This window comes from Balaenoptera borealis (assembly GCF_965194805.1).
Source record: "Balaenoptera borealis genome assembly, chromosome: 6".
NCBI lineage: Eukaryota > Metazoa > Chordata > Mammalia > Artiodactyla > Balaenopteridae > Balaenoptera > Balaenoptera borealis.
Genome location: NC_138863.1, coordinates 29859902 through 29873319, shown reverse-complemented (window position 1 = coordinate 29873319; position 13418 = coordinate 29859902). Strand labels below are relative to the sequence as shown.

The window sequence follows — 13418 nt, the reverse complement described above, 5'->3', positions numbered from 1 at the left end:
AGGCTCTGACCTGGTCCGACTGCATGCAGCTCTCTGTAGTTCCTGGATCAACTGGCCAGTACATTCTGGCTCTCTACTGGCCGCCTGCAGCAAAGCTTTCCTAAACGTGTGCCGGCATTTCTTTTGACGAGATTCTGCCCGCTCCAGGCGGCAGAGGTGCTTATATTTCTGCTGAAAGTAAGTGCAAAGTTGGGTCACCCTGGAGCTCCTACTCTCTGTATCATCATCATCCGACCTAGAAAGTGCAGGGAGAGAAGCAGAAAACTTGATTACACGTTAGGCTCATTTTTAAAAGGGGAAAAGCAGATGAGGAAGGGGGGCTGGGTGCACAGGGCTGAAACCTGTGGCCTGTGAGCACACATTTAACAAAATTAGAGGAAGAGAATTTCAGTAGAGCAGCTGAAAATAAGTACAGTGTTTTAACAATAAGTGAGCAGTAGAGACAATCCAATGCTCTAAGAAGCTTAACCTTCTTAGCTTATCATAGTTAGACACTCAACGCATCAGTGTCTTCTAAATTTTAAGTGACTAGGGATTTTGGGGAAGAAAATAATTTCTTTACCTCTACTTACTAAAAAGTCTGAGTAAATGACACGACGGTTATGAGGAAACACTCAGCATAATTTCATAAAAGATAGGTCATACCAGAAATAGAGCAGTGAATTCTAATGGAGCAGTGAATACTATCTAAGAGCTGCTCTTTCAGATGTATTGGTTTTTAACTACCCTTTTTTTGCTAAGCACTTAAAAGAATTTTGATTATAGGGATCACAATCATTCTACAGTATTTTTTTAAAGTACAGGAGATATCCTAAACAACATTTCATATAACAGGGAATTACATAGAGGCTTTTCTATCATTACGCTAATGTTGATTGATTGGTGGCCCCTGCTGGAGCACTACAGTGAAAAGGACGCTGAGGGCACATTTAGGCTCAACAAGGAAGAGAGCTGTGGTTAGTCAGCAATGTCTACCACCAGGGAGGTTAAAAAGGTCACCTCTCTATAGAATAAATGTGACCTCATTTTTTTTTACCGTTAGGAATAACGCATATAAGACTTGAAAACTGACCTGTGTTATTTTACCTTCCTTCTCTTATATCATAACATAAACAAACAGCACACATATGACACTACAGACGATGTATTATCTTACTAATATTCTGTAAATCCTTTCTTGGTTTCTCTTCTTGAGTGGTATTACCTGTTTTTTCTTCAGAATAGCCCGTAACAGGCTACTCTGTAAACTTCTGTTTAGTATATGTCATAAGAGTCATGTTCTCTTCAGTATAGTTTCTACTACAGATATACCAATTGAAGGATCTCACTTCAACCTTTTCACCTATTAGACATTCAACATTTACTCTATGTCTATCATGCTCTGTGAAAAAGCTAGGAGCTTTGTAAAATTTCAGTTTCCCAAGACCTACCCTAGATCTACTGAACCAGAATTTCCATGGGATGGGACGCAGGAATCTCTATTTTAATTGTTCCCCAAAGTCCCACAGCAGGTCTCCATTTGGGAATTGTAGTAGAGCCAGTACATGCTGTTAGTATCTTTAATGTGAGGTAGAGAACAAGAAACATAGGAGAGGTACAGATAAAATGCTTTTAAAGTTCCCTAGAAAGACTGCTGGATGAAAGGCTTTTTGTAGAGGAGGTGACAACAGAACTGAACCTTGAAGAAAGGGTAGAATTTGAAGATGAGCAAAGAAAGGTACCTCACAAGGATAAAGCAATATAAGCCAAGATACAGAGATGGACAGGATGGGGAAGAGCAAGGACTGAGTAGCCTGGTTTGGCTAAGGAGTGTGGAATGCAGGGGAGTGCTGGTGGGTTAGGTAGACTTTCTAAAGCTAAAGGCCACATTAAAGAGTTCAACCTTTATTCCATAGGCAGTGAAGAATCTTGTAGATTATTAAGAAAATAGCTAACAATAACAGAGCTAGGCATGAGAAAGATTACACTGTCAGCAGATATAAGTGGAGGAAGAGTCAGAAGAAGAGAACAGTGAGGAAATTATGATAAAACTCCAGGTAAGACATTACAAGGACCCTACACCAGGGGGGCAGCAGCAGCACTGGAGAATATGAGAGGTAATCTGCATGTATAAGAGACTCTGGGGACTTCCCTCGTGATCCGGTGGTTAAGAATCTGCCTTCCAATGCAGGGGACACGGGTTCGATCCCTGGTCGGGGAACTAAGATCTCAGATGCTGTGGGGCAACTAAGCCCGTGCGCCACAACTACTGAGCCAGCGTGTTCTGGACCCCGCGTGCTCCGGACCCCACACGGTGCAACCAGAGAAGCCCACGCACTACAACAAAAGATCCCATGTGCCGCAACGAAGATCCCGCGTGCCACGATGAAGAACCGAAGCAACCAAATAATTAAAAAAAGAAAAAAGAGAGAGACAGACTTTGTCAGTTGGGCAAGGAAGATGGAAGGGACAATAATCACCCAGCTGTTTCCATTGGCAGAGAGCAGGAAACAGGAGCAAGAGCAGATTTGGGGTAGGAAATAAATTCCATTTTAGACCTAGGTAATTTAAAGTACAGATGAGGGGCTTCCCTAGTGGCGCAGAGGTTAAGAATCCACCTGCCAATGCGGGGGACATGCATTGTGGGTTCGAGCCCTGGCCCGGGAAGATCCCACATGCCGCGGAGCAACTAAGCCCATGCACCACAACTACTGAGCCTGCGCTCTATAGAGACCGCAAGCCACAACTACTGAGCCCGCATGCCACAACTACTTAGCTGACAGGCCTAGAGCCCGTGCTCCGCAACGAGAAGCCACCGCAAGGAGAAACCCGCGCACTGCAATTAAGAGTATCCCCCACTTGCTGCAACTAGAGAAAGCCTGGGCAGAGCAACGAAGACCCAACGCAGCCATAAATAAATAAATAAATTTATTTTTTTAAAAAAGTACAGATGAGGCAACAAAGGGAGTGGTGGAAAAACTGTTGGAAATTATAAACTTGGGCACGTTTAGAGAAGAGATACAGATTTTGGAGTCAACGGCTAACAACTGGGAGTGACTAAAAGTAAAAGGCCACAGAGATAATAGAAAGAACACAACACATAAGGGCCATTATCACAAAAGAATTTGGTGACTGGGTATGAAGGATAAGAAAGTCAATAATGACTTTGAATCTGTATAACTAAGAGAATGGAAACGCCATAACACAAAGATGAAAGAAGAGAAACAGCAAGTCTTAAAGGGAAAATAGAGCTAGGGTGGAAAATCAACTGCCAACATTGTTATTTAAAAAGACTCTTATTACTGCAGAGAAAATGGACTAGATGAGTGTTTCTCAAGTTAACCATGGAAAGATGCACCTGGATGTTGCACGTTACATCATGATAAAAGTTTTCAAAGCTTATTCATAACTTCCAAAATTATCTTGTTGTGGTCCAGTAACAAACAGTTTGCAGATTAGCACAGGTCCACAGACCATCCTTGGCACTGTCCTAAACTAGAAAATCTTCAAGATGCCTCCCACTTCTAAGATGCTAGACATTAATATTGCAAATCTGGTTGCCGAGGAAGAGTAGCAAATTAGGAAGAGAAAGGCCAGTTCTCATAATATACCAGCAGTGACAAGGGCTGGTACCTACAGCATTTCTCGATATGTGTTAAGTTTCCTTCTTTCTTTAACTTTTCTCATCTGGGTGAAATGGAGACATAGCTGGCTCACCTAACTCCCATGGTCAAGAGAAAGAAATGATACATGTGAAATCACAATATAAGTACAGGTATTATTATTAAGATGCTACTAATAGCTCCAAATACAGAGCAGTAAATTCCAAACCTGATTTCATAAAACTTCAGGCTTGTCTGTAATCTCACGGCATGACATGAAATTTTCCAAATAAAAGTCACTTTATTTTACTTTATTAAAACAACAAAAGAGCGAAAACTTCCCACAAAGAAAAGATTCATTACCAGATGGCTTCACTGGTGACTTATACAAAATGTTTAAAGAATTAGGGGACTTCCCTGGTGGCCCAGTGGTTAAGACTCCAAGCTTCCACTGCAGGGGGCATGGGTTCAATCCCTGGTCGGGGAGCTAAGATTCCACATGCCATGCATATAAATAAATAAATATTAAGAAAAGAAGGCATAGTCAGAGCTGAGGAAAAAAAATAAGGCATAGACAGTTACACCTCAATAAAAAATAAATTTTTTTAACTGACAGCAAAATAAAAACTTTTTCAGACTTTCAAAAGCTGAAAGAATTTATCACTGGAACACCTGCACTACAAGATATATTAAAGGAAACGTCTCATACAGAAGAAAATGACATCAGATGGCAATCTGGAACTACTCAAAGAATAAAGAGCTCTCTAGAAATTGTAAAAACGTGGGGGATTATAACATAGGTAGAAGTAAAATGTATGACAGCTATAGCACAAAGGATGGGAAAGGAGAAATGGAAGTACACTGTCATACGGTTCTTATACATGAAGTGGTGTAACACTTAAAGATACACTAAGGCAATTAAGTATGTATACTGTAAACCCTAAAGCAACCACTATAAAAATAAAACAGAGGAATGCAGCTAATAAGCCAAGAAAGGAGATAAAATGAAATCATAAAAAATAATCAAAAAAGAAAAACAGGGGAAAAAGGACAAGAACAAATAGGACGAATAGAAAACAAACAAAAGATGTTAGATTTAAATCCAATAATATCAATAATCACATTAAATTTAAATGGTCTAAATACCCCAAATAAAAAGCAGAGATTGTCAGAGTACATAAAAAAGCAAGACCTAACTATATGTGGCCAACAAGAAACCCACTTCAAACATAAAGACTAAAATAGGTTAAAAGTAAAGGGACTGAAAAAGATACCAAGCTAGCAGTAACCAAAGAAAGCTGGAGTGGCTATACTAATATCACATAAAGTAAGATCTCAGAGCAAACACTATGACTGGGATAAAGAATGTCATTTTATAAAAATAAAAGGATCACTTCATCGAGAGAACAGAACAATCTTAAATGTTTATGTATCAAATAACAGAACTACAAAATGTGTGAAGTAAAAAGTGAAAGAACTCGTACAAATCAATAGCAAAAAGGCAAAAAATCCAATTTTGCAAAAGAAGACATACAGATGGCTAATAGGTATACAAAAAGATGCTCACCATAGTTAATCATCATTAAAATGCAAATCAAAACCACAATAAGATATCACCTCACACCTGCTGGAATGGCTACTACCAAAAAGAAATAACAAGTGTTGGTTAGGATGTGGAGAAAAGGGAATCCTTGGTTGGTGGGAATGTAAATTGGAGCAGTCACAATGGGAAACAGTATGGAGGGTCCTCAAAAAATTAAAAATAGAACAGAATTACCATATGATCCAGCAATCTCACTTCTGGGTAAACATAACCAAAGGAAATGAAATCACTGTCTCAAAGAGATATCAGCACCCCCAGTGCATCCTTATTCACAATAACTAAGATGTGGAAGCAACATAAGTGCCCACACACAGATGAATGGATAAAGAAATTGTATGATATGTATGCAATGGAATATTATTCAGCCATTAAAAAAAATGAAATGTTGCCATTCATGACATCATGGATGGACATCAAGGGCATTATGCTAAATGAATTAAGTCAGAAATAGAAACAAATACCATATGTTCTTTCTTATATGTGGAATCTTTAACAAAACAAAACAAAACAAGGACTTCCCTGGTGGTCCAGTGGGTAAGACTCTGCGCTCCCAATGCAGGGGGCGCAGGTTCGATCCCTGGTTGGGGAACTAGATCCCGCTTTCATGGTGCAACTAAGAAGCCCGCATGATGTAACTAAGATCCTGCATGCCACAACTAAGACCCAGTGTAGCCAAAATAAACAAACAAAACCCCCCATCAAGCTCATAGATACAGAGACTTAATTGGTGGTTGCCAGAGACAGGGGTAATGAGTAAGAAAAATAGGTGAACTGTGTTTTGGGGGATTTTGTTTTATTTGTTTTTTAGTTTCAATAAATTTTTTAAAATTTATTTATTTTAATTTATTTATTTTTGGCTGCATTGGGTTTTCATTGCTGTGCGCGGGCTTTCTCTAGTTGTGGAGAGCGGAGGCTACTCTTTGTTGCAGTGTGCAGGCTTCTCATTGAGGTGGCTTCTCTTGTTGCGGAGCACGGGCTCTAGGTGCGTGGGCTTCAGTGGTTGTGGCACGCAGGCTCCGTGGTTGTGGCACGCAGGCTCCGTAGTTGTGGCTCACAGGCTCTAGAGTGCAGGCTCAGTAGTTGTGGCGCACGGCTCAGTTGCTCTGCGGCATGTGGGATCTTCCCGGACCAGGGCTTGAACCCGTGTCCCCTGCATTGGCAGGCAGATTCTTAACCACTGCACCACCAGGGAAGCCCAGTTTCAATAAACTGAATAATAAAAAAGATCCTGCTTAGTCTCTCATGGTAGAAATAAGACAGCAAAAGAAACTTTGTGAACAATGATACCAAGAGTCTTATTCAGGGGCTGATGGTCGTCTTGCTCTCCATCAACATTGCCTCACCCCATCTTCCACACCCAAGCATACATATGTTGTTTTTATTGGCTACAAAGCAAATGTGATAATATTAAGGGATAGTTTAAAAATAAAGAATGTAATTTTCCAAAAAAAAAAAAGTGAGAGAACTAAAAGGAGAAATAATCAAATCCACAAATAGAGATTTCAACATCCCTTTCCAGTAACTGATAGAACAAAATGAAAGAAAATCACCAAAGATGAAAAGAAAGAAAATTAAAGAAGACCTGAACAACACTATCAACCAACTTGACTTAATTGACATTTACAGAACACTGTAATCTAAATGTGGTCTCTGAACACAGTACAATTAAATTAGAAACCAATTCCTGATAAATCCCCAAATATGTGGAAACTAAATATAACTTCTAAATAACCCATAGATCAAAGAAGACATCAAAAGGGGTACTAAAGGGAATTCTCCGGTGGTCCAGTGGTTAGGACTCCACTCTCTCACTGCCAAGGGCCTGGGTTCATTCCCTATTCAGGGAACTAAGACCCCACAAGCCACTCAGCGTGGCCAAAACAGAAAAAAGGTGGGGGGGTGTATTAGAAAATATTTTGAATTGAATAAAAATGAAAACATGTCATATCAAAATCTGTAGGATGGGGCTTCCCTGGTGGCGCAGTGGTTGAGAATCTGCCTGCCAATGCAGGGGACACGGGTTCAAGCCCTGGTCTGGGAAGATCCCACATGCCGTGGAGCAACTAGCCCCGTGAGCCACAACTACTGAGCCTGCGCGTCTGGAGCCTGTGCTCCGCAACAAGAGAGGCCACGATAGTGAGAGGCCCGCACACTGCAATGAAGAGTGGCCCCCGCTTGCCGCAGCTAGAGAAAGCCCTAGCACAGAAACGAAGACCCAACAAAGCCATAAATAAATAAATAATTTTAAAAAAAAAATCTGTAGGATGCAGCTAAAACCAGTGTTTAGAGGGAAATGTATAGCACCAAGCATCTATGTTAGAAAACAAGAGGGACTTCCCTGGTGATGCAGTGGTTAAGAATCTGCCTGCCAATGCAGGGGACCTGGGTTCGATCCCTGGTCTGGGAAGATCCCACATGCCACGGAGCAACTAAGCCCATGAGCCAAAACTGAGCCCATGTGCTGCAACTACTGAAGCCTGCATGCTGCAACTACTGAAGCCCATGCGCCCAGAGCCCATGCTCCGCTACAAGAGAAGCTACTATAATGAGAAGTCCATGCACTGCAACGAAGAGTAGCCCCCACTTGCCACAACTAGAGAAAACCCTCGCACAGCAACCAAGACCCAACGCAGCCAAAAATAAAATTAAAATTAAAAAAAAGAAAACAAGAAACATCTCAGATTTAACTGATTTAAGCTATTACCTTAAAAACGTCAAAAAAATTAAAGCCAAACAAAAGGAAACAAAGAGCAGAAAGCAATGAAATAAAAAACAAAAAATTAAAAAAAAAAAATCAATGAAACCAAAAGCTTTCTTCAAAAAGATTAAAACCTATTTGAAGCTATTTTTTTATATTTATTAATTTATTTTTTGGCTGTGTTGGGTCTTTGTTGCTGTGCGTGGGTTTCCTCTAGCTGTGGCGAGCGGGGGCTAGTCTTTGTTGCGGTGCACGGGCTTCTCATTGCTGTGGCTTCTCTTGTTGCGGAGCACAGGCTCTAGGCGCCCGGCTTCAGTAGTTGTGGCTCGCGGGCTCTAGAGCGCAGGCTCAGTAGTTATGGTGCACGGGCTTAGTTGCTCCGTGGCATGTGGGATCTTCGCAGACCAGGGTTCGAACCCGTGTCACCTGCATTGGCAGGCGGATTCTTAACCACTGCGCCACCAGGGAAGTCCCTATTTGAAGCTATTTTAATTAAAACTTTGAAGTTATTTGCACAAGGACAAACAGGCCAATGGAAGAGATTAGAAAATGCACAAACAGACATACACATATATGTCAAGGCTTCTAATGCAATGAAAAATAAGTGTTCAATAAACAGTGTTGCTTAAATAGAGAAGCCATATGGAAAAAAAAAAAGAAAAGATCCTTGGCCCTAACTCACATCATATATAAAATATACAAAAATAAATTCCAGAAAGATCGTCAGTGAAACAATAAAGCTTCTAGAAGATAATATAAGAAAATAGCTTCATGACCCTGGGGTAAGCAGCGATTTCTTAAACAGGTCACAAATTAACCATAAAGGAAAAAACTAATAAACTGTACCCATTGAAATTAAGAACTTTATTCTATCAAAGACATCATTAGGAATGTGAAAAGGGAAGCAGTTACTGGCAGTACTTACTGTTCCTTAATACTACATTTAAGATACCAACTTACTTCTGCTACTGAGAGACCTAAGTAAAATCCTAAGAGCTCCACTTTGGCATATGCATCTACAACTAAACTAAGTAACCAAGGAACCTCTGCCAAAACAAGGCCAAACTTTCTCCCCAAATTTAAGTATAATTTTGGTTTAGGAAGAAAGCTCATGAAAAGGTTCTTCGGGGGGAATGTACCATCACACCACTGTGCCTTTTTTTCCGCCAAAACACAGTGAACTCACTGAGGAATTTTAAGTGGCGAAACCTTGAGAAATTTCACATGGCAAAAACTTCTTGAAGATATAATGGACAGGCTAGGTAGGGCCAATTTTCTACAGCTCTCCATTCTCTATTACACTGAAGCACAACAACAAGCTGGAATAAAGTAGTTCTATAGGTAGTCTAAACAAAAAAGGACAGAGGCTCCTGTGAGAGAGCACAGTGGCAGATGCAGATGTGCAGTTGCAGGCATAGAAGGGATGGTAAACCAACGCAATCCCAGTTTCACCCAAGGAAAAGAATGTAGTGCCCCATGCCTGAAGCATAATACTAGTTCAACAAGAATATGCTGAACAAGTGAATAAACAAATGAGTGAAGAGGAAAAGATTAAAGGGACAGCTGGGCAGGAAGTAAGGAAAATTGCTTGTAAAAAGGAGAAATATATACTGAAGGAAAAGAAGAGCCAGGAAAGCAGAGTATCACGGTAAGTCAAAGAAGAAGCAAGTTAGCCAAACTGGCCAAGAAAGTAAAATGCTACAGAGATGAAGACAAAGATGATGGTCACAAGTCTATAACAGCAAAAGAAATATTCTGAGAATTGCACTAGAAGGCAGAAATGGAATATACATCGCTCCTAATCAAGGGCAAATACTCCCAATACTAATGTTCAGGTAATTTTCAGAATTAAAATAGGATTCTTAGCTATCATTTATCATTTCCCATGAACCAGGTATTGTGCCAAGCATTTACTTATGTTACCTATTTATAGCATTTGGAAAATTAACCCAAAATATCCCAAGTCAAGCTACGCTGATTTGAATATCAACCTTAGGAAGCACAGTTGATATTATCTATAACTTAGAAAGCTTAAGCTCAATTGTACTTCTATCTGAAAACAAGAAATGCTAATGGTGAGGAAACAGTTTTAAATGACATATAAAATGGAATCTCAGAGAGAGAAAGAAAATATATAGCCTTTTCCAATACTAACTAGGAGACAACTATACGGGATATAAAGCCCAAGAGTGGAAATGGAGGCATCAGGCTGTTATAGTTTAATGACACTGACCATTAATAAATCCAGCTAACTCTCCTTGCGCTAATTCCATGTCCAAATAAGCGTCTGACTATAATTTGCTTCCCATATAGTTTTGCTTAGTGAACATCTGTACCACTTAATGATGATACTTCTTACTAAAAACTGTCATTTTGGCTTATACATTAGTCTCTAGTGAATCAGCTCCCTAAGCCTAATCATTTCTGGGTGTACTAACAAATCACATTTTAAGCCTATAAATTCAGAAACCGGACCTTAGAATGTATATGCATACTATGATACTGTGAAATTCTAGGAGTCAGCCTGGGTGCAGATAGCTAGTCTCCCCTCTGTCTTGCTGAACACTTATTCAAACCACAGTACTTAAACAAAAATAATAATTAGCTGAGTCTGTGAGTCATCTTTTAGCCCCACAGACAAGGATGTATCTCAGTCCCGTCACACCGCACCAAGCATACACCTATGACGCTGAGGCAGTCCCCTGAAAGAGAACTAGTCTTCTTCTTACCACTGAAGGGGCTGGGCTTTAACCTACAGCTTTCTGATAAGGTAGATATCGAGAACCTCTAACGAGATTATTTCAAAAAACTATTTTAACACAGAAATATTCAGCGCATTAGAAATATCAGAGAATGGATAGGGATTTCCCTGGTGGCGCAGTGGTTAAGAGTCCGCCTGCCAATGCAGGGGACACAGGTTCGAGCCCTGGTCCGGGAAGATCCCACATGCCGCAGAGCAACTAAGCCCGTGCGCCACAAATACTGAGCCTGTGCTCTAGAGCCCACGAGCCACAACTACTGAAGCCCTCACGCCACAACTACTGAAGCCCGTGCTCTGCAACAAGAGAAGCCACCGCAATGAGAAGCCCGCACACCGCAACGAAGAGTAGCCCTCACTCGCCGCAACTAGAGAAAGTCCACGCGCAGCAAAGAAGACCCAATGCAGCCATAAGTAAATAAATTTATCTTTAAAAAATAAAATGAAATTAGCATATATAGGAAAAATCAATCTACTACAGTGGAAATTTAAGAATAAAAAGAAAAAGGAAGACTCACATGTGTCTTTCATATCTGAGGGTCTCTCGGATGGACCAGGCAACCTGGTATGGCGAGGCCTGCTCTGAGTCCTCCAGTTCTTCTCCACTCTCTTCAGACCAGTCCAACCCTAGGACGGAGGAGAGGATGTTGCAAGTTAGAAAAAATTAACATTTATTTAAAATTTAGATAAAAAGCTACCTGAAATACATAACCCGACACCTACAGCAAGTACTATCATAGTGTGAATAAATCCCTCCTGATGAGTTTCAGCCCTGTTCTGGCAAAGGTATTAATAATGAATGTATGACATGCACTCGCATTTAAAATAATGACATTACAACAAAAAGGCTATATTCCACGGATGAACTACTTTCGTCAGATGCTTCACAAATGAAGTAGAAACAACACAAAGCAAAGAGAGAGTTCAAGTCAAAAAGAGGGGTAGAATTTCTTAAGTATCAAAACGTTATACACTAAAATAATGTCGAAAAATATAAAACATATTCAAGACGACAGGAAAAGAAGCCTAATGCATGTTCAGGCAAGAAAAAGTCAAAAGGTGCCAGTGGACTCATGCTATACCTCAACAAAGAAGGGGCCTAGAATATACTGTGAAAGGCAGGCACACTCCATCCCCTTTTCCCAACAACATCTCTGGAGGAAAGGACACCATCCACTAGGCAGGGCCATTCCCAGGCTCTTGCCCCCTGCGGGAAGAGGGAAGGGTAGGATGGCAATGTTCCCTTTCTAGTATCGCTTGGGGTTTCTTTCGGTTCTTTTAAACAAGAGCTGTCACATTTTGAGTTCCATTTGGAAAACAAGGTTAGAGGGAAAAGTAGAGAAATACAGTATAATAATGCTTATTTATTTTGTTAAATGCTATTATTATTTTTTTTTTAAATTTTTATTTATTTATTTATTTATTTATTTATTTATTCATTTATTTATGGCTGTGTTGGGTCTTTGTTTCTGTGCGAGGGCTTTCTCTAGTTGCGGCAAGTGGGGGCCACTCTTCATCGTGGTGCGCGGGCCTCTCACCATCGCGGCCTCTCTTGTTGCGGAGCACAGGCTCCAGACGCGCAGGCTCAGCAATTGTGGCTCACGGGCCTAGTCGCTCCGCGGCATGTGGGATCTTCCCAGACCAGGGCTCGAACCCGTGTCCCCTGCATTGGCAGGCAGATTCTCAACCACTGCGCCACCAGGGAAGCCCTATTATTTTTAATGACTGGATAATTGTTAGCTTCCAACATACAGGTTTTGCCTTTTTTTCTTTTTTTTTTTTTGGCCACACTGCAGAGTATGCGCCATCCTAGTTCCCCGACCAGGGATCGAACCCTTGCCCCCTGCAGTGGAAGCACAGCATCTTAACCACCTGACCGCTAGGGAAGTCCCAAAGGTTTTGTCTTTTTAATTTTGTATCTTGAAGAGGTCTTAAATACTGATGTTGCATAGCCTAAAATACAACAGTGTGTGGACTACATAACCTTAATAAACTCATACCACTATGAAACTTTAATCAGATACCTTGATGACTAGTATTCTATGTCTTCCTTCTTGAGACCCTCAAAAATCAAAAGACCATCTTCATTAGGCACAGTTAGTTAAAAAGGACCTCACAGATTTCTTCCATAATTCAAATGAGTTTACATGTGCCAAATTGGGAAATTAAGAAAAGGTTAATTGAAATGCAAATTATAAATGCTTAAAATTAAATATTGCCATTGGCATAAAGAAACGCCAAATCTAGTTCCAAGATGACTATTCAAAATGTCAGGTCATCTTAAAAAGTAAGTTACTTTCTCTAACTAAAATAATTAGTAGTTTGTTAAAGAGTAAATCAAAAAAACAAAAAGCAAGTAAGTGACCACATCATCACCTTCAGGATGTTGAAAGGTGAGATCTTTCAAACACAAAGTGACACTCAAGGCACCTTTAAAAATTAGAACATGAGTTGTTATCTTTTATATTTTCTGTAGAAGTCATAATACTGTCTACTAAGATACCCATGCTTTCTCTGAAAAAGTCAAGATCTAAGTCATAAGAAGTAAGATGGAAGTGTTTCTCCTGTTGTAAAATTAACTGTCCAATAAAGCAAACCTTTGATCTTGGCTTCATTATCACTAGTTTCAATGTAACTAATTGAGATAACCAGCCCAAACAGGACTGTAGAAGCCAATTAAATACCGCGTTTTTAAGTATTCTTTGCTGACATGAATGCAGAGTACACTTGGTTATAACAGTGCACTGTAATTTCTGGTTTCTCCAAAATAAACTGTTT

General features: G+C 40.2%; 1 protein-coding gene across 5 annotated transcripts in view; it reads right to left on the bottom strand.

The window, feature by feature from the left end:
- Positions 1–13418, bottom strand: part of INO80D (INO80 complex subunit D) — a 71107-nt gene that overhangs the window by 20124 nt on the left and 37565 nt on the right. For all 5 annotated transcript variants that reach the window (XM_082397050.1, XM_082397051.1, XM_082397054.1 and 2 more), the window contains 2 exons: positions 11159–11267; positions 11–235 (listed from right to left, as the gene is read on the bottom strand). In XM_082397050.1, the coding sequence (XP_082253176.1) occupies positions 11–235; positions 11159–11267 (334 nt within the window). The remainder of the gene's footprint in view (positions 1–10; positions 236–11158; positions 11268–13418) is intronic.